This window comes from Anas platyrhynchos, chromosome 5 (assembly GCF_047663525.1).
Source record: "Anas platyrhynchos isolate ZD024472 breed Pekin duck chromosome 5, IASCAAS_PekinDuck_T2T, whole genome shotgun sequence".
In the NCBI taxonomy this organism is placed as follows: domain Eukaryota; kingdom Metazoa; phylum Chordata; class Aves; order Anseriformes; family Anatidae; genus Anas; species Anas platyrhynchos.
The window spans coordinates 56,898,147-56,919,392 of NC_092591.1; the positions used below are offsets into that span (position 1 = coordinate 56,898,147).

Consider the following 21,246-nt stretch of genomic DNA (forward strand, 5'->3'; position numbering starts at 1 on the left):
TAAAGTTAGTTTTGCATCTGAATGTTATATCAAATGTCATTGTAAGGTTTTTGATGATAGTTTTATTGGGAAATATTGAAAGCCTCTTTGAACACAGCGTCAAACAATATAGAACTGAGTCTGCATTGGAGGTTTTGGAAAAGAGATGATTTTGAAGCATCAGATGCTGTTGCAGATCTGTCTCATCAACATGTGGCTTTTTGTGGTTCCTTGGGGAAAAACTGAACGGGAGTTAAGTGATAAGTACAGAATGACCACTGGGCCACCATGTAACCTTCTTCCATTGTTGTTGTTTTAAAAAGTCAACTGCACAAAAGAATAAATACACCCAAAAGCAGGATCATGCCTGAAGTCAATATTTTGAAGTTTCCATAACTGCACATGTTTAGTGTCTCTAACAGAGAGATAACAACCTGCAAGAGTGAGTAGGTCAAGCTATACTGCTGTGTCCTACCCTATGCACTAACAGACCCCATCCATACAGTCTTCATCATCCTCTTCCCATTCACATTCATCTCTTTGAAAAAAAAAAATAAATTCTACTTAAAAAGAATCTTGAAATATTTTTCCATCCATGGTATTTTTCATCTTTTTAGTACTCAGATAAGAGTTTTGTAACACATCTGGATTGCTGATGAACAAACTGAGGCAAAAAACTACAAAGATCTGTCACACAACACACAAGCTGTAGAGGAGCCAGATTTATGCTCCAGGTTAACAATGAAGCAGACAAGGAACCAGCCTGGCTGGCTTTCCCTCTAGCCTGTCTCTGAAGAGGATGCATGGAAATGCATATGAAACTCACATGAAGCAAACCTTCTGGACATCACCCATGTTCTTCTGTTCTGCTGAACAGATGAGAGAAGGGTTAAATCCTGAAGCATTCTCACTGCCAGGGTCCCTTCCTCCTCAACGTTCCTCTTTTTTTTTTTTTCCCTTTTAAAGTGCTTCAGCTTGTGTGTTACAATTTGTTATAATAATGGAATCTAGTCAGAAGCTTGTGGCCCCATAAACTTTAGACATAATTTTAACTATGTCAACTTTAAAAAGTCAGTATCTGCCTCATCAAAGGGCAATCATGTCCAATGTGGGTGTCTGTGCCAATTGTGTTTTGAACTGCAGCAATAATCCAACCTAACCATGCGAATAGCTTTTCTACACCCACATTTCTTAATTATCATCATGAGACTGAGGTAGCTGAGACCAGATCTATAATGTTTTCTGGATGTCAAAATGCCCACACACCTTCTGCAATCCTTGTGCTACCAGCCCCCTTTCATATTGCTTTTAGCTGGTCCATCTAATTATCTATTACCGTAACTATTTAATGCATTTTTCATAAGCCCCACAAAGGATTGTCAGGAGGAAGGGGCTCTGTTTAAGAAAAAGGAAACAACTTGTCTGCCTAGACCGCCTTCACTGCACAACCCTATAAACATTTCAGGGGATGATAAGCCCCTCCTCACCCCTTTCAGAAAGGAACCATTTTTTCTTACAACCAGGTGAGACCTATGCGTCTAGAAGTCTCTGTATACATTGCATCCAGAAACAACACAATGTCTTCAGAGGTTTGTGGTCTACTTCCCATTTTGAAATAAATAAATTTGTTATTTTCACATGCGCGACAGTCAATAACGATCTGAAATGGCCAAGTAGTGGAAATGTTATGACTTAATGAACGCGTCGCGTAATCATTCTTGCCAAATGTCAAAATAAATTGGAGGCCAGCGTGTACGATTTACGCTTGTTAAATTTGGATTGTGCGTGCTATTTTTGGGAAGAAAAACAAAGAGAGACCAGACCACTAAGAGGCGGGCGGAAGAGAAAGTATATATTTGGGTGCTTCTGGCGAGACCTCAGCCAATGACAGCCCCACCGCGCACACCGCCCGTGGGAGGCCCCGGGGAGCCACTTACCTGCGGAGGAGCAGGGGGAGTGCAGAGGCTGAGACCCCCAGCAAAACCCCCGCCGAGAGGCTGGGCTGGAGGTGGGCTGTGGCTATTAGCCACTCTGAAAGGTGCATTTTGTAAGGAGATCATGAGAGTTTATGGGTATCCCACCACATCCAGCACCGGCACACACACACATGGAGAAATGCAGGACTTGCCTGCCTCATGTGGAGAGTTTTCTGTTTGTCCGAGCAACGAGTACCTTGGAGGCTCCAGGTCTGGAAAGCTCCCTACAGCCAAGGGCCCAGCCCTTTGAACGCTCAAGTGTGTCCCAGCTATCTGCCCTCTGAGGCTGCCTCAGGAAACCACCAATTAGGATTACGCGATAAGCAAAATTACTCCCATACTTATGTGATAGGAAAATAGGTCTCCAAAGCTACACGTTCAAAAGGAGATCAAAGCAATATTGTTCTTTTGTGGTTAGGTTTTAACTTACGTCTCACCCCGTTGTGTACGTGTTCCAGCAGTAGTACCCAGAGGCCCCAGCCGTGTGTTTCTTACTCCACCACTACTTCCAAGGGAGGGAGTGCCGCCAGGGTGCCGGTATTTCTTACTGCCCTCATGAAAGGCACGGATACACATATGTGGCTTTCGTTTATTTTGTTTCATGACACAGGGAAGGGGGAGAAATCCTTTTCATACACCTACATCTATCACATAGCAACTAAGAATAGAAGCAATATTGAGACAGATGGAAATGTTAACAGTGACAGCTCACAAGCACGAATCACACATTTGTGAAATAATGAAATGGGTGGGCAGTTGTTATATGAACTCTATGTCAGTCGTTATGTTTTCCTGGCTATAATTTTGCAAGAGTATGTCTCAGAGATATTTTCAGGGAATGGGAGAAGTCAGTGCCCTGCGTTGCACTGCACCTTGCCTGTGCGTGGGTGCTGGGATCACCAAAGCTGCTGGGCGGTTTGCACACTGAGCAGCTCGTCACGAGCCTCAGGACGTCCCATCACATCTCCCTGCCAGGGCACTTCAGCATTCCCAACAATGAGGTGGGAGAGAGGCAGAAAAGAAGCACAAAAATATTTGGAAACCCACATGTAAGGGAAACACGGGCTGCTCAGATTTGTTTAAAACCCTTACTGCCAGGCATAGAAGTATTTCATGTTTATGTATCATCTGCCCATAATCTGTGGTCCCTATTGCTAGTTGGACTCACCAACTGTGAATGGCAAGAAGCATGGCGAAGCCAGACCTACTTTCCTCAGATCCTTCTTTCTAGCTCTTTACGCCCCAACAGCCATTGTCCCCATTTTAAGGGCCACTTGGACGAGCCTGTTTTTGTTAGCCCCAGTTTCCAAGCCTCCATCCAAGGGTTTTTTTCCACAAATGAAAGAAATGCGGCATTCTCCATCTAATGTTAGCCCAAAGGGGAGGAAGCTGTGAAAGCGCCTCTCCATACGTCTTTCAGCTTGTGCTACCTGCCTGTTTGCCAAGTCTGAAGGAACCTGCTGATTTTCAGAGAGGTACTGTTCCTTACACAAGATGCTGTTTACAGCACTTGAAATTACTATTTTTTGCTAGAGGAATGAACTAGATCTCCTGAAACCTTATGGATGCTCTTTTTGTTTGTGTACCTGATTAAAAAAATTCTAGCAGCTACATCTTAGAGTGCTCAGTGGTGATTTACTACAGTGATTCATGGTAAGACTTACAGCACTGAGCAAAATCTCTCCCTAGGGATTCATCCACCTTTCCAGAATTTCTCATGGCTGGGCAATCGTATGCCACCGTATTTAGGAAGCAGAACATGGTTACTAAATGGCAGCCAGCCTGCATTTTCTTTGGTCATTTCTGAGAGCTCAACAATATTGGTGTGCTAAAGAAACAAAATAAAGGACTCGCTGTGCAAAGTCAAATCCAGCCACCTCGGATCAATGAAATGCTACGCAATCCCCCAGGCCTGTCAGAGAAGGCCTCTAGAAATAAGCAGTGGGAACTGTCAGATCATTTGAAATTAGAAAATTATTGAAGTACTCTGAAAATCAAGTGGTTATGCAAATGGAGAGGTACAGAGAATGAAGAACTTTGGGAAAGATCAGGCCTACGTCAAATGCCACGTAGAAAAACATCTCACGCTGGACACAGACACCTGAGAGTCACCGAACAACTGAAAACAACACTTGTGGCATCAGGTAAAATAAACAGAGAACCGTTAAAAAGGAGAAAGACAGGCTGCCACGTCAAAGCTTTGCAGGACGGAGAGGTACTCAGAGGAGATCGGACATTTTACAATATCATAACCATAAGAGACGAACGGCGGTGACGAACCACCACCAAATGGGTGACAGCTCCTGGAGAAATACTAGGTACTAAAATCAATAAAGCTACTTGCAGATTAAGGTATGAGTCACTGCGAGCAAATGTGACCAAATACGGCCCCGTGTCATTTGTTAGCGGCTGGCCGTCCCATTCGTCTCCGCAGAGAGCGATCGGAGCTGGGCACAAACAAGGCGGCGGAGGCAGGAAGGGCAATATCAGAACCCAGAGGTTTTCAGAGCTGGTGACAAAGTAACGGGTGTAAAATTAAAGTGGATGAAGACATACAAGATTATCCCCGGAGTGGGAAATTCACATAAACAGAAGCTCCTTGGCAACCTCCTCTGTACCAGAGCCGTGTATTTTGGGGACTGGACGGCCCTGGGTAAGGCTCACGGCCACCAGACCCCAGTACGTGCGTTCAGGCACTAGTGGCACCACCTGGCTCCTTCCCAAGCGAAAACAGGTCAGAGGACGTTTGGGTACGAATGTAGTGACACGGGGACCGCAAAGGAGGTGCGTTTGAGTGCGCTGCAGCCTGCCGACGACAGACACTCCCGAGGCCGGCCTCTTCTCGACGAGTTCCTCCTCGCCTCAGAGCTGCCGAGAAACGCCTCCCATCGCGCCTAGCCCGGGCATCCCGGCAAACGCAAGTTTTCAAAGTGGAAACGGAAAAATACACCGCTCCTGCGCCCGTCCCTGCCCGGCCCAGGGCCCTTTTCCTCCGGGGGGGCAGCGAGCCCCCCGCCCCGCGCAGCCCCCCGGGGCCGTCCCGCAGCATCTCCATTTTGGCTGGGCTCGGGGGTGGGGGGGGGCATCCCCGGCCCACGCAGGACGGTGCCCACGGGGGGGGGTGGGTGGGTGGGAGGCGGTCGCCGTGACAACGGCGCCGCGGGGGGGCGCGGGGGGAAGCCCCCGGGTGCGCAGCGGGGATGCCGCCCCCTCCCCGCCTGCCGGGGGGTTCCCTCCTCGGCGCCGCTACGTGCGAGCCGGAGCGGGAGCCCGGCGGGAGGCGGGGGCGGCGGGGCCGCGGGATCCTCCCTCCCTCCCTCCCTGCCTTCTTTCCTCCCTCCTTCCTTCCTTCCATCCATCCCTCCTTCCTTCCATCCAGCGCTGCCTCCTCCCCGGCGGGGCCCGGCGCCGCAGCGGGGCGGCCGCGGGGCTGTGCCGCAGGGAGCGCCCCCGCCGTGCCCGGGAGGGGGGCGCCGCCCGGCCCGGCCGCCCCTCGGGGCCAGGAGGGGGGCACGGGGCCGGGGTCTCCCCGCCGAGGCAGTGCGGCTCGGCTCGGAGCCCCCCCTTTCCTCCGCGGGAGGAAATCCCCCCCAAAAACACCACCGGGTTTGGTGGGGGTGGCTGGGGGGGGGGGGGGGTGAATCAATGCACGGGCTCCGCGCACAGCCGGAGACCCCCGGAGCTGGTCTACCTGCGAGCACTGCCGCTACCGCCGCTGCTCCGCCAAACTGCTGACTTTCCAGAGCTTATTTTTAGCCCGGAGACTAAATATTATTAGCTACATTTCTACGTAGGAAGGGGGGGGGGGGGGGGAGACTAGAGAGAGGGAGATGAGCAGAAAGCTTATCCGAGCGATCTCCAGGTGGGGGGGCTGCGTTTGGGTTTCAGGCTTGTCAAACACCTTCCCCCCCACCCCCCCCCCCCTTTTAATTATAGCAAAGTAGCTGCGGATATTGGATCATCAGCAATACATGCACGGCGCTCCCGTTCCGTCGTAGCTCGCACACACAGATGGGCCATCAGCGATCCCTCAAGCTGGGGACCGGCTCATCTCCATGTAGGTAAAGATCAGCTGCGTCTCTTTATCTATGCGAGATCAGCTGTGCACAGTGCCAGCTAGAGCTCAGCTGCATCTCTTTAGCTATGCAAAAGCAACTTCCATCCCCGGCTAGGGAAAAATCCGTCGCATCTGCTTATCTAGGTAAAGATCGGTTGCATCTCTGCCCAAAGCATGCACACGCACATCGAGATACGAGATTCCCAGATTAAATCAGGCACAACTTAACTCCAGTCGTAGTGAAATCTCATCAAGCTGCTCCTACCTCCGCTAGCCTCCACACACCGCCCAGCCACAAAGGTACCAAAACTCGGCAAAGAGCAGGAACCCATCCCCACCGCACCGAGACGGGGGCAGCAGGCAGAGGGGTGCCGCCGGGGGATCACCCTCCCGCTTACCTTAGTCACAGCTAACACCACAAGCAGTGGCTAGATCGTGGCGATAAACACTCGCATTTCCCAAACTTGACACCGTCAAACCAACCCCCGGAGCTTGCAAGACTCTTTTTTTTTTTTTTTTTTTTTCTCCTCTTCCTCCTTTTCCTATTCCAGCCCGCACCGCTAGGAATTCAACTTCGCCCAGCTCCAGCGGGGCGAGAGGGCGGCGGGCGGGGAGGGGAGGGGATGGGATGGGATGGGAAGGACGGGAAGGAGGGGTGAGGAGCGGGGGGGTCGCTACCGGCTGCCCGCGGCTCCCCGAGCCCGCCGGGGCGCGGGGCCTCCCCCGCCGCCTCTGTCCAGGGTGCTGCCCCGCCGCCGCCGGCCCCGCGCCGCTGCGCGCCCCCTGCGCGCCCCCTGCGCGCCCCGGCCGCTCCTCGCCGCCGTGCCCGTCACGTGAAGCGCGCGGCGCTGCGCGGCCTCTGCGCGCCCCCTGCGCGCCCCGGCCCCCGCCCGGCACGGCCCGGCCCGGCCCGGGGCTAGGGCCCGGCCCCCGGCCCGCCTGGGGACAGCCGTCGGCAGCGGGTGGCGGCTCCGCGCCGCTCCCCGGCGGCTCCAAGTTTCTCCGAGGCGGGGATCCCGGCGCAGCCCCGCAGCGGAGCGTTCCGGGGAAAGTTGCGCTGCCCGCACCGCCGTGCTGCCGGCCGCCGCGGGTCCCGTCCTCCGGCACGCCAAGTGCCAGACAGCCCAGCCCGTGGTACCAGATCCTGTCGTTAAGCAGCATCGCAAGCCTTTCATTTATTTATTTTTTTTTTTCCCCTCTTCCCAGTTACAAAAATAGGCTTTTTATTGGTACTCACCATTGTTTCTTTGCTGTCCTGGAGACAGAAGTGTCTTAAAATCCAGTCTCCCCAACAGATGCTGGAAGGTAATGTGTCTTGTTTGAAGTCATCATGTGAGAACTTCTGCTTTGCTCAGTGGATCGCCCACCACTTGGTGTGACTTATGAATCTAATAACCCTTTGCAATATCCGCAAGCTTCAACTCTCCGCCACCTTGGTGCCTACAGAAGACAGAAAGCGGCTGGCAGGGAGTTTTAAGAACCTATAGACGTACGCAAACGCCTTAGCTCAGAGTCACGTTTCCCTCCGAGTTCTTACGTGATCCCAATGAACGAGAGGGGTTACCGGCTGCCGCCGCGGAACGTGACCGCCGCCCCCCGCACGCCGGAGCGGGACGCCAAGTTCCCGGGGAGAGCCCGGCCCGGCCCGGCCCCGCTCCCCGCCCGCACCCGGGGCCGGGCGGCACGGAGCCGGCAGGTGAGTACCCATCGGGCGGCCCCGGGGCTCGCTCGCCCTCTCGGGAAGAGCTCCAGGGACTTGTTGCACGCCGCCAGAGGAGGCGGCTCGCTGCCCCGACCGGCTCCCTCGGAGCCCCCGGCCGGCCCCCGCCGCACCGAGCCCCCTCCTCGCCACCCCCCGACCCCGGGAGGGCTGCGGGTCGCGCTGCCGCCGCGCTCTCGCCCCCCCGTTTTGTCCCCGGGTCCCCCCTCTCCACGGCCAGCCGAGGCTGGGGGCGACACCGGCCCGCCCGCCCTCGACTTTGGAGGCGGCCTGCGGCCCCGGCAAAGTTTGTGGGGGCTGCCGGCGGTACCGGGGGGAAGGCGGAGGCAGGAGCCCCTCGCCCGGTGCCGCTCCCTCCCGGGCGGCTGCTCCCCGGGCGCTGCGGGGCGTTCCCCCGGCGGAGCCTGTGCCCCCCCAGCCCGAGCCTCAGGTACCTCCGCCCGGGAGCCAAAGCCAGCAGCCTCCTCCATGACAACCACTTATGTTGATCCATGCAATAACCAGCAGATGCTGCCCTAAGACTGGTACAGCTGGTACTCTCCTGCCTCGGCCGTCCTGGGGGCAAGGTGCGGGAAGGCACGTCGAGGGGGCTCCGGCCAACCTGCCCAGAAGAGGACTGCTGACCCCCTTCGTCAGCATCACAAGCTGCCCGCGTGGTGTGCAACGGGCAGAGCTGCTCCCAAAGGCTGCTGCTGATGTAAGGCTGCACCCAGTAGATTACCCCCTCGCTTGTCACCCAAGACCCATCCTTAAGTATTGATCTTCAGCCAGGGAACTGAACTTTCCACCACTGGAAGCACTGATAGTGTTAGTACCAGTTGTGAACACCACTTTCTAAATACCACTTAAAACACCCCACAAGTGTTTTAACAAAGAGGGACCACATCAGACCATGCCTTCTCCCAGCCTTCTAAGCCAACAGCTGCCACCCCTCCCTCTAGGGAGGAGAACAACTACGGTGAGGTCTGCTTTGGACAGAAAGTTACACAAGTACACATCTGAGCCCTAAAAGTTTCTGACTGCAAGGAATTCTCAGCGGTTTGGGTAGAGACAACTCAATAAAGAAGTAGTACAATTAAAAGAAACAAACAATTCTGCACGCTTACTTCAAAACTCAAGAAATGTAGTCTTTCATCCAGAAAGTCGGTCTAGCTGCATCATTTGTAACAAAGTAGTCTATCTGTTCCTCCCCTACTTCTCACCTCATTAACTTCCAGATATTTTAACTTTCTGACAAAGTTCTCAATCATTAAGGATGTCCAGAAGGAAACTTTGCTGGATCACAGTAGCATAATGATTTATTAACATTAAACTTACTAAGAACTTCCACAGAAGGCTTTCTAAGAAGGACCCACAGCAAGAACAGGACACACAGTCAGTTCAGGCTGGTATAGTAGCCTAGCCCAGAGCAAATGGATGAGCTTTACCAAGGATACTAAGGTAGGGCTATGCTGACAGAACAACAAGCAAAAATACTCATTTAGAGAGCTATCTCAAAGAGCTGCTGGGGAACTATTCTGCTTAAGATTATCCAACCCCACCCCACCCACTTCACTGGAATAGGCAACAGCTGATAACCCATCCCACGGTCATCAGGCCAAATTAAGCATGTGTTTGCTGAAGGGAGATTTTGCTCTACATTGCCTCAATCATGGCAGTCTGAAGTAATTCATGAAAAAAAAAACAAGCACAGTAATCAAGACAGTAGAGATATGGAGTATGGACCAAAATGTCATGGGTGGGGTGATGTGGGATGCCAAAAAGCAAAGCTTCTTGGCAGAAGAGGAGGAGGAGGTAGACAGAGCAGTCACAGTCCCCACACAGACCCTCACTAGTGACAGAACAGCCCACGTTGCTCTGAGGGACCAGAGCCAAAGACAGGACACGAGTGAATGCATAACAGCGGTGGAGAAGGATCCCTGGCAGGCAGCTCAGAGAGACTCCTGCAAGAAAGGAATGAGGAAAGGGGCTGAGACAGAATTAAACCCAGCTGCCTATCGAGTTTCCAGCCATTTCCTCTCCCTGTGTCCCATTCCTGACTGGTTGTTATCTCCAAGAGAACAGATCCTGAGGCCATGGGACACCCAGCCACAAAAACATACTTGATGGGAATACATGTGGAGGATTATTTTTTTTTCTTCATCTTATCACAGGGATAAACAATTAATCTAAGTTACTCGTTTGGCAAGTCATAACTCTTGAGTAAAAGTCAGCACTAGTGTGAAGAGTTTAGTCCATCATTTAAGACTAATAATCAGGTGATCTGCTTACAGGGTGTTGAAACAGGATAGCTGTTAGCCCTTGCCAGAATTGTACGACACAGCATTTGCTCTATTCAGGTAGTTCATACATATAAGGCAATGTACATCTCTTGTTCCAAGTGTGTTTATCTTGGATTTACATTGTTACCAGATGAAGTATACAGCTGTTGGACCTGACTTCAGTGGGACTACTCATATGTAAATAGTGACAAAAGTGTTTAGCAGATGAGGCCTAATTAAGCAGGAATCAGTCATACATTTTCCCCTCTCTCAGACAAAAGAATGTGAAGAATACTGCAGGAGCATTGCTAGAAAGTCATGGTGCCTTGAACCAACCTGCCAAACACACCGAAATCCTAAGTGAGCTGCAAATGTTCCTTCCCTGGCTGTGAGCATCAGGCAAAAGCAGCAAGCTATTTGTTGGCTTTGTCACATACTTGAAAGACTACCACACTGTGCAGATGACTACCCTGCTAGGCACGCGCTGGAAGACACCTTGCATCCATCCTGCACATGCTGCTCCCTGCTCGCTTATACATCACCCAAAAACCACCTGGAACACCGGGGCTAGCGATCTGGGCAGAACCAGGCGATAACAGCATCTGTCAGCTTTATGGAGACACTTCTGAAAGGAGAGCTACGTTGCATCATCACTGGTGTGAAGCGTGGCTGCCAGCTCCTCTACACGCCAGCAAACTGAAGGCACGTTGGAAAGAAAGGTCCCCCGGGGTCATGGTGTGCACATTTGGCTGGTAACCTCCTGCTGCTTCAACAGGCAGGTTTGGCACCCACCCTGCTGCTGCCCCGAGGGTAAATGCCATCCTGCCAGAACGCTTTTAGGGTAGCCTCCCATAAAGTGTTGATCTGTGCCTGATCTCCTCCTTCTGCAGATTATCCCGGTCTGATATCTCCAGCTTTTCCACGATCTTCGTGCTGCAAGCGTTAGCAGCCGCTACCTCCTCCCTCCCTGGAATAGTTTCCCTTTCTTCCTGAGCCTACTCGTCTTCAAACCGCTCCCAATTGCGTATTTTCCATGCTGGTAACATGCAGATGAACATCGTAGTCATGATCCCACTCAGATACTAAACAAGCCTCCCACCAATGCTTAGTCCTCCTTTAAAGCACCAGAACATTTCAGCTTGCTTTCCGTCTCCTCAAAATACCAGGAAATACTATGGAGTAGGCAGGCTGCGGCGGGTGCGTTTGCTGTGTTTTCACCTCAAGGAGCACGCTGCACCAGCGGGCTCCTCCAAACATGCCTTGGTGGGGGCGATGGCCTCTCCTGCTCATCACCCCGTGCCAGCGCCTTAGGGAGGCATTTCACACCTTCATTTCTTTGAAAAAAAATCACAAATTATGCCGAGCTCACCTTCACGCTCAGTAAAACCAGGAGAGAGGGAAAGAGCTCCCACTGGCTAGAGCTCAGCACCGCCAGGGAAGCTGGGACTGATGTGAGATGGGGGTAACATCAGGTTCCTGTCCCCACGGGTGGTTGGGGCCAAGACCTGGAGGCAGGCACCTCAAGCACTGTACCCACGCTGTGGGGACAGCAGCGAAGGCTGCAGCAGGAGGAGGCACGGCTGAGGGGACAGCGGGGATACCAGCCTTGTGCCAGCCACCGGTCTGCTCGTGCTGGGGAAATCCTTCAGTTTACGCTTTCATCTGGCTCTGTCCCCCCCCCCCCCCCCCACTGCTCTTGTTGAACGACAGGACCGCAGACAGGTCTGAGGAACCTGCCTGAGAGCTTTACGTGAGATACTTATTCATCATCAGCCACTGCAGAAAGTTTTGCTCAAACCCCTTCTGTTATCAATGGAAGAGGCGTGATTTGGGAGAACTTCTCAGATTAAATGTCCTTGCTTTGTTTTCTTCAGACTACCTCTGATGCAAATGTAGTTCGGACTATATCTCATCTGCTTGTGTGGCACTCACTTAGGTGAGCTGCAAAAGACAGGAGATGAGATAAATGTAATGGAAACTATTGGCCCATGTAAGTTCTCCTGGATGACCTGAGCAAAATGAGCCACCGGGTATCTCTTACTAGAATAAAACCAGAGATAGGGAGAGAAATCAGAACCTGGAGAAAAAAGAAACATGACAGTCGTAATCTGTTACTATTGCAACCTGATTACTGGGTGCTTTGACATGGTGGGGGACCCTTTCCTGCAGCAATAAAGAATACATCTTGCTTCTTGTAACCACAGGGGAAGCATCTGTGGACAAGTTAGCATTTAAACCGACTCTTTCTTCAGTTTCCTTTAAAAAGAGCAAACATATGCGATAAATGTGGGGAAAATATTTTTTTCAAAAAAGCTACACCAGCACCTTGTCACATTCTGAAATGCTGTTCAGTGCAGCCCTGAGTCAGGAGAAAATTCCAGCACTTCCAGTACAGAAATGCCCTTACCGAACCGAGGGGGATTAGTCTTAATTGTACTCATGAGTAAAAAGTAAACACATACTTTAGTTCCTTTCTAAGTTAATGTTTAAAAGGAAACTATCTCCAAACCATATTAATCTACTTCTTTACAGCCAAATACCCCATCGACTTCAATGGGAGTTCTCAGCCACAGCTGTGTATTTGAACCGCCTTGAGCATGATGGAAACGTGTTATTGTTAAGAGCAAAATATCTGCTGAAGAAATTACACATGGAGTTAGCAGACAGCACCAGGAATTAGGTGCGTATCGTGCAAGAATGATTGAGGAATGCTGGAGAGTTCTGAGTAAGGGCGACCCTTGACTTTGTCTCTGCATTTATATGATGAACTCTTTCAAGTATAGCTCTGTTCCCTTTAACTCCCCTGCATAGAAAGGGGAGAAGTGAGATGATGACAGGACGAGGGGAACAAGGAAACAGTAATGTAGGAGAAAAGCACTCTAAAGGACAGTAGAAATACAGAGAAGCTGTTATGAGGCTACCACTGAACTAAGGGTAATTAGTAAGATAATAACCTCCATCCAGGCTCTTGCACTGAGTTAACCGAAAAACCATCCCCACACTGACTCTGTCTGCAACTGACCTGTATATCTTTATCCTGCCATTTTCTTACTAAAATGACAAACAAATTCTCCCATGAGATGGTATTCACAACAGTCAGGAAATAGTGTTAATGCTGACCTAAATAAATAAAGCTTCTCCTACATAAGAATTCCTGCAAGGATCCTTTAACACAAGGTACATTTACTGTAAAATGCACACAAAACCCCGTGGGGCAAATCACCTGCTAGACACCATGGTCTCTCTGTCTGCCTTTAGCAGGCAGGGCTGGGAACTAGCAATACGCTGCTGAAGAAGCAGGGGTACTTGGGTGAGACTCCCGAGACCAAATCAGTAGCTCACAGATCCTGCTGGCAGACCTTACAGTCAGAGCATGGGTGAATTTTCACAGAAAAAAAAAATATTATTTTGCAGAGCTGTGTGCCTGGGTTTGATCTAAAGGGTGTTGGCACACACACGGCTTCGAGGACATGCACATGCGTTGTCTTTCGAGGATTTGCACGATGCTTTCTGCCTCGCGTGGTGCTGTTCATGCCTGCCTAACTTCTTCCTAGGATCGTTCATTACTGTAGAGGACAGCAAGTGCATGCTAAATACAGTACATATCTTATATGCACTATTTATTGAGGTGAATTTTATCTGTTGTTCTTCATCAACGTGAAGCAGTAGAGCTGAGGTCTGAGCTCTCTTTCCAAAAGCAAGCTGCCCAAAGGCAGAGGCAAGCCTAAGGGAAGATTTTGTGCAGGCTTACTTAAGATTTTATTGTAAAGGCATCAAAGCCGGCAGTGTTACAGGTTGCTGGTAAAAATGCTATTGCTACTCCTACCTTCTATTTGCATCGCACATTTGAAGTTGGTTTTGTTCCCTTTGCAGCCCACGTCCTGCTGCAGCACCCTTCCTTTTGCTCTACCTGCTCACCTGTCAGGGAGGTGGGCTGCCAGCAAAGCCTGCGCTGGGCGGCAGTTAGCACCTCGTCTGTTCCAGCAGGTATGACACAACTGGCTTTTGCTTTTCTGACACGAAGAGCTAGACTGGCAAAAAAAAAAAAAGTGCCATTATTCCACTGAGTGTCCCCTGTGAGGGTGCCTGCTTGCCTTAAAGATGCTCTTCTGCATGGGCTCTGAGTCAATGCCTTCCACACCACACAGCAAGCCTTTGGGTGTGCGGGTGTCACTGTGAATCAATCCACTTCAGCCACGTAAGTCCTTTCTGCCTTTCATCACCTCTACTGGAGTCGAATTAAATACAATCTACACCTTTTCCCTCCCACTTTCATTTATGATGCACTCTCCTATTCTAATTGCTCCTCATAGGAGCAGCAGTAACTTTTGTTTGTGACCCAGGGAACTCTACTGAATAGGTATATCCAGAAGTGTTTCTAACACTGAACAGCACACAAACTGCATGATTACTTTTAGTGTCTCTCATTGAACAGAAAGTATTTTAATAACCTGAAAGACTCTTCAGTGAACAGTGCTGGATCTGCGCAATTTATAGCATATTTAAATATTTTTACATTGGTACCCAAGATTGAATTCCAATATTTTTCTTTTGTATCTCTGAGCATTTTAATACACTTCTGGGAACACTTACCTTTTATGATGAAAACAATATTTTCTAACATAAAGTGGTGATTTCAGCTTAAGTGCAACCATATGTATCTTAGGGCAAGGGCTTTTGGTTCTAAATAACTGCTTAATGTTAAGGATCTTTCATAATGGAAATGTCACAAACTACCATATACTAGCTTTCTTGAAGAAACAAAGATAAAATGCAGAACAACACAGGTCCTATAGTTAAGAATAAATACTTTGAAGCACAACTGTAAATTGTGATTTTTCAGTGAAAATTGCATAACTACAGAGATATGGGAAAATGGGAAAACCACAAATCTGCTGGATGCAATGAGGGTGTTTCTCTTGGTATGGGCTAGATCACATCCTGCTGTCTGTAGTTTACTGATCTGATTACTGGTGGGCAATCACACTGCTAAGCCTATTTCCACAAAACTATGCAAATAACTTATCCCTGTGTCTGTACCGCATACACTCCTCATCAGTTTAGAATATCACATCCAGTTATTGGATTTCATGCAAAGATCTCAGATCTTTCATAAATGCAAACTGATCATTACAGCTTTGAAGGACATTTTTGTGTCCATTTTACAAAAAGAAAAACTGAGGCAGAGAACATTTAAACTGCCAGTAAATGGATCTGATATTGCAGCTCACTCCCTGAGCAGTTTGCCCACAATAATAATGCCGGTCAAGGTTTGGCAGTCCCAACACTTTTTTCTAAGAAGTATATAATGACTCTTCCTCTGTACCCACTGGGTATATCACTTGACAGTGGGAAGAGATCCATGGAAAAGTATTTGTATCATAATATCAAGGATATGTAGTCGTTCCTACTGCCTATCTGCAAAACACTGGCAAGGAGCAATTATTAATCTGGGGGTATAACGCTGCTCGTTGTTCAACTCGTACGTAAATCAGAAGGAGAAGGAGAGCTTTGGCAGAGAGCAGTGACCAGATATTCCAGCTTGCTTTAAGTCCTCTTGGACTTGCACCGCCCACCCTAGGGGTTTACCCACAGCTTACAGCGCATTTCTTGTGCTCATGCTCCTTGCCCCGTGCCTGCTGTCTGCCCACAGCCCATGCCCTTCGAGGCATCGCCTGCAGTGCCCAAGCCCAGCCGTGCTGTGGACGCATCCTTCATCCCCCATGGTGCCTCACCTGCACGCCCTGCCAGCCTTCCCTCGGCCATCAGGCTTTTAATCCGTCAGCACTTGGGACAAAGAGCGGGCCTGGAGAGCTGATGATATATGTCGATGTTTTCCCATCTCTTATTGGTGACTCATTTTTTCGTGGAGCCTGTTTTCCAGTGTGAGAAGGTAACCCAGATAGTACCAAGGAAGGGAGGTGTGAAGATTCAGATAAGTACAATAAAGATCACTTCAAATTATTTCTCAGGAAAACTCCAGATGACTATCATTATTAGTAATTTCAGTCTCTGAGGTCTGCTCAGTTGCGTGAGACTGAACTGAAACTTGGCCTAAGGTTTCCCTGCCTTTCAGTGGGTCTGATTGCTGTCTGAAAGATACAGTTGCCGTGAAGATGCTGTCTCTCATAATCTCACATTTATCTTATTCTCAGGTTTCTCACAAATCTTTCGACATGCCATGCTTAAGAGTAATCCCTAGTAAATCTAAAGTACGTGGCTGAGCTCTGGAGGAAAAATCTGGGAGCAAAATCTAGAATGAAAACTGTAGGCTGAAAAACAAATGATTAATCGCAAGTAAGTAGGTAAGAAGAAAGTCATAGAATACCAGTACTTTTCAATTATTTAAACTTAATCAGCAGCATATAAATCACCTGATCCTAATGTGACACCTCCCTTCATCACCCAGCCTCTTTCAAAAATATATTTTGGGTATTGGCCTAACATATCTTCTCAAAGAGTAGAGAAACACAACAACAAGGGTAAGACGAAATGATTCAAACAACCGCTGCACGGTTAATTAACAACATAAAGCCACCAAAAAAGCCTTGAATGTGATTTGAGAAGTGCAGGCTGAGTTCTGAGCTGCTCTGGATTGACACAGCTGTGTGGTTTCATGGGGCTGAGCCAAGTGGCACCGGGCTGGGATCTGTCTGCCCTGCCTTGCTCCTCTCACAGGCACAGCGGAGAAGCAAAGGCAACTAAAACTGTTCAAGCCACTCCAGCCGTTACCTGTCTGCACTGATAACTGAATGATGCTAATTAAATAATACTAGTTGCACCTCATTCTTCGTTATGGCAAAGGGTTTCTACCATTGAGAACCACTAGTAGAGCTTATTTCCTGCCACGTACGTTTACCAGTACAAACAGCCCCAAAGTGCCGACGGATAACCAGCTCTGAAGTCCAGCAGCACCGAGGTCCATGCCTACGTACAGCCAAATGCAGCAGATAAATGCGGGGGGGGGGGGGGGGAGGCTCTGTGGCTGGCCCTCCCTGCCCTTCCAGGCACCACTGCACCCTGCGGGGGGCACGGCTTGCTGTTCCTCAGCAGCTGCCTGCGCGCCCCCAGGAGCAAGTGGCACATGTGGCCCTCGTCCTGTGGGGGCTGGCTGGCCCCAGCAGCATGGGGTCAGGCCAGGGGACAGAGGCAAGTGCTGTGACACTCACTGCAGCACTTCCTGGGGAGAGGCAGGGGCCACCAGCACACTGGAGGTTGGGCACCTCGGGTACATCTGGACCGCAGGTGAGAGCAGGCGTCTCCAGGTGCTGCCTGTGGCACAGAACGGAATTCTTGGGAAGAGATTGAAATCAGAGCCTCTCGCTTGGATCCCAGCCCTCGCAACCCATTTCTCCTCCCACAGCGGTCGAGGCTGGTGTTGAGACGAGACTTTCCAGGCTTACCTCACGGAGAGGCGGCTGTGCTCCGGCGAGCCCTGCCACACGCTCACAGGAGGGTAGCAGGCAGGGCACGGCTCCCGTCACCACCCCGTGTCCCCACCAGTGCCAGGGATGCTGGGCCGTGCTGCTGCAGGGGTAGAGGAAAGGACGGGTTAGCACCTGAGGGGATGGAAGGGCAGCTCTGGCTTGGAGGTCTGTGGCAACACAAACCAGGAGGATTACGTCCCAGAGTGAAAAGCCAGACATTGTGCTGGCCTGCTGCTTCCAACCCCCCAGTACACACAAAATGCACTGGAATAACACATTTATATGCACCCATAAGCATTTATATGCATGCTAAAACTGGTTACAAAACACAAGAGAAGTATGATGATATTGGGAATAAAAACTACAGATTACAGAATGGCTGAGGGCAACAGTGCGTGTTCTTGCTCAGCTCCCCATTTCCTATAAGTTAAAGAGGGATATCTGAAACCCACGTACTGGAGAAGTGCTAGCAGGGGTGATACAGTTTGAACATGGCTGGGAAGATCATTTGGTATGAGATAGGCTGGAAAAAGTCAGGAGAACTTCACATCCCTGACACGCTCTCTTATGGATCTGATCCTTTCACATGTGTGGCTCTCACTGGGTTGCAGGAGTAAGCAAGACAGTGAGAGAAGGGCCTGAGACAAATACCTTGACAGTATTTTAGTTCACTCCTAGCAGAAGCAAAGCAACATCCAAAAAAAAAATAATGAAGTTGATAGCAACAATTTTAAGACATGATCATTATTTCCCACAAGTCATTTATGGCTAGATTTGTAAAGGTCTTCTCACGTTGCCATTGCAGTGTGCATTGTCCATGACAGAGGTTAAGTACGAAGCAGTTACAGTGCTTCTTTCTGTAAACCTAGAGCAGTGCAGGATATAAGAACCACCACACCTGTGTGAACCTGAGAGCCCCTCACCTTCCCCTCCTACACACACACAGCCCATGGGAGGACGTGTGTGCCAGAGAGAGGCAGGGACAAGCAACACAAGCCTGGACAGCCCATGAAAACTCTACTCCAAAACCAACCCATGCCCAACAAGTTCCCCAACAAGCCACCTCTGAGAAGACACAAGGAAATCCACAAGCTCCTTACCTCACAGAGGTGCTGGGTGGCTGCAACCATGAACAGGGCGCCTGGGTCCGATCTGCGGGGCAGAGGCACGGGAGCGAGCGCTCGCGCAAGTGAGCCGACCGACTGATTTGCACGGGTATAACGCAGCGGTTGTGCAACACCGCTGGTGATTTACGCGTGCTATCTGCAGCCAGGGCTGATGCCCGGGTTGCCTGCGGCGTGCTTGCACGCACATGCATGCACGCCCCGGAGGGAGCGTGAAGTGGGGCCCTTGGATCTCAGTCAAGGCAGTGATTCAGCGGCAGAGCAGCACGCGGCATCGGGAGCCACTCGCCAGCTGCTTGTTGGGTGGGCTGGGGCCAGGTGACTTTTCTGAGCAGAGACAGACACAGGGGACTCGGGAGCCAGAGGAGAACAAAAGTGCGAGACCAACTTCAGTGTCCAATCCCTTGACGCACGACTTGACGACAGTTTGTAAAGCTATGTGGGAGAACAAAGTGGAAAGCATCTATTTTTCTGTCGTGGAGGGATGCTGAGCTCAAAACAAGACTTATTCCAAGAAACACAGAGTTCTGGCTCCTTTTTAGTCTTAATCCACCTCCTGCTACACACTCCTCTGCTCAAAACAGCACATACCTTCATAACATCACTTGCATGCGGGGCAGCCTTGTTTTGGTACAGGACCAGGTTCAGGGAGGAAATTGGTTTCTGATGCTCTGAATGGCTGTGTAAATGAATGATGAATGAAGACACAGGCGAGCAGAGAGAGGTACAGGGAAGAAATTGATAAATAGAAGGGAGCACTGCGGAAAAAAAACGATGGGCTCTAAATTGCTTACACAAAATCCAGTAGTAATTTGCATGCTTAGTATTAGGTATTAATGGCATCTCTCCCCCTGCTGCACCGAAACGTGTTTTATATGCACAAATAAAGGAAACTGCCAACCACCCGAGTGTTTGTGCTAGTTTTGGAGAACCCCCACGTTTAATTTCCAAGCTTAAAAGGAAATAAGAAACCCGGAGCTGAGGAGATCATTGCTGTTTCCTTCCAGAGCAATTCCGCATGTTTGACATCTTATCTATTGTTTGTGTCAGGCAAACGGTGCCTGGACAACACACAGAGTGGGCTGCAGCAGTAGCGCGGCTCGCAAACGCCTATGAGCCTTGGTGATTCATCGCTCAGAGGAGCTCTCGCTTTAATCACGGAGGACTGGCAGATGAGGAAGGCCATGAGGATTTACGACTTCAGGGCAGAGTGACAGCTGTCCCAGGTATCCCAGCCCAAAGCTACAAATCAATGCCTTTATTAGAGGGTGACAGCGTTAGCGGTGAAGGGTCGATCAACCCACGGCCCACCAAACAACACTGCCACGTGAGGAAGCAAACCTGCCTCACGCACAGGAAAATCAATCCGACATGAAAGCTGCCCAATAACTGAGGGCTGCATCCATAAGCTCAACTCTAGCTGAGGTAATCTCTCCTCCTGAGCATTGGGATGCCCATTTTATCACAGGTATTTAGAAGCGTAGCTCCTGTGGCTTGCACGCTTTAGCCAGGGAGCGTCCCCTGCCCGGCCAGCATCCCAGGGTGCCTGCTGCATCTCACCTCTTCCCGGACCTCGCCATGTTCCCCTTCCTCCCATTTTGCTGTTTGAGAACAGCTCAGCACCCACAGCATCTTGTATGTGACAGACTGGCAGCTGCATCCCATCTGAAAGCAGCCATCCCTGCAAGTCAGGCCAAAATGGACTTTCCTTGAGGGCTTGTAGCCAGAGAACATAACTGGAAATTAAAAGACCTGGGCGCTGTAATCCCTTATGTGCACAGGTGAGGAGTTTCCTTGTCTGTGTGCCTCAGTTTCTAAACATTTGAAGTGGAAAAGCCGCCTCTCCAGGTTGTTTATTCACAAAAATTGATTTGAGGCCTTCAGCTGGGCACAAAGTGCTAGTGTTGGCAGCAGCTGTGGCCTGGCTATGCCTAGAAATAATGGGAAAGAACTCAGGAGGGACACCCCAGCCAGCCTTCCCAGCCCACGAGCACGCATTAACCGTGGTGTGTCAGCCCAGGCCTGTGACAAGGACCTGGCCACAGGGTGGCTGAGGTGGCCATTGCAGGGTCCTATCAGCACAGTTTAAGGCCAGGTGATTTGTCCACTTGATTTCAGTTTTCAGTCGCTGTAAAAACAGCACAGGTAATCAAATGGAGAAAAACAAAGAGCTTGAAACCACGCTTTCTGACTGCATGCCCTGCAGTTCTTTGCAAAGTCAAGTGCAAGGTTGCGTTTACAAGCCGATGCCTGTTTTGTCATCGCAAAACACACTGACAGCACATCTAATTTAGAGATCCTGTCCACAGAGCTGAACGTCAGTACGGGACAAGTGCCACCTCATGCTGCAAAGGCACAGCCAAGACACTTCTGCCTGTGCAGGAGAAGACGTGAAGCCAGGCGGCAGCAGCCCACCCAGCCTCCACCACCACCTCTGCTGGGTAGCACCCTCGCCAGGAAGCCTGCTGCAGCATGTGGCTGCCCTCGCGGTAAAGGCACTTTGCTTCAAGTCCTGCCCGACCCTCCCTCGACACAATTTCATGCCCTTTCCTTGTGACAGGACTGGTGGTAACGGGCAGGAGGTGAACCAAAGCCTGTCCGGGGTGAGTGGCTGGGAGCCTCAGGGCCATGGGAAGTTTGTCACCTTGGGGGAGCAAAGAGGACAAAACAAGAAAACTGAGGGAATGGCCAATGACTCGAGA

General features: G+C 50.4%; 1 protein-coding gene across 3 annotated transcripts in view; it reads right to left on the reverse strand.

Annotated features, from left to right (window-relative positions):
- The window catches only part of BDNF (brain derived neurotrophic factor), a 38,751-nt gene extending 27,079 nt beyond the window's left edge, over nucleotides 1–11,672 (reverse strand). The window contains exons 1-3 of one of the 3 annotated variants that reach the window (XR_011809814.1): nucleotides 9,050–11,672; nucleotides 7,250–7,452; nucleotides 6,962–7,156 (exon numbers count right to left, since the gene is read on the reverse strand). Coding sequence is in view for 1 of the 3 variants with exons in the window: in XM_027458618.3 (XP_027314419.1) it covers nucleotides 7,250–7,252 (3 nt within the window). In the remaining 2 variants the exon portion in view is untranslated. Of the gene's footprint in view, nucleotides 1–6,410; nucleotides 6,517–6,961; nucleotides 7,157–7,249; nucleotides 7,453–9,049 lie in introns of those variants that run through there. The other 2 variants (XM_027458618.3, XM_021274155.4) reach the window with 2 other exon arrangements.
- Nucleotides 11,673–21,246: the final 9,574 nt, after the last annotated feature.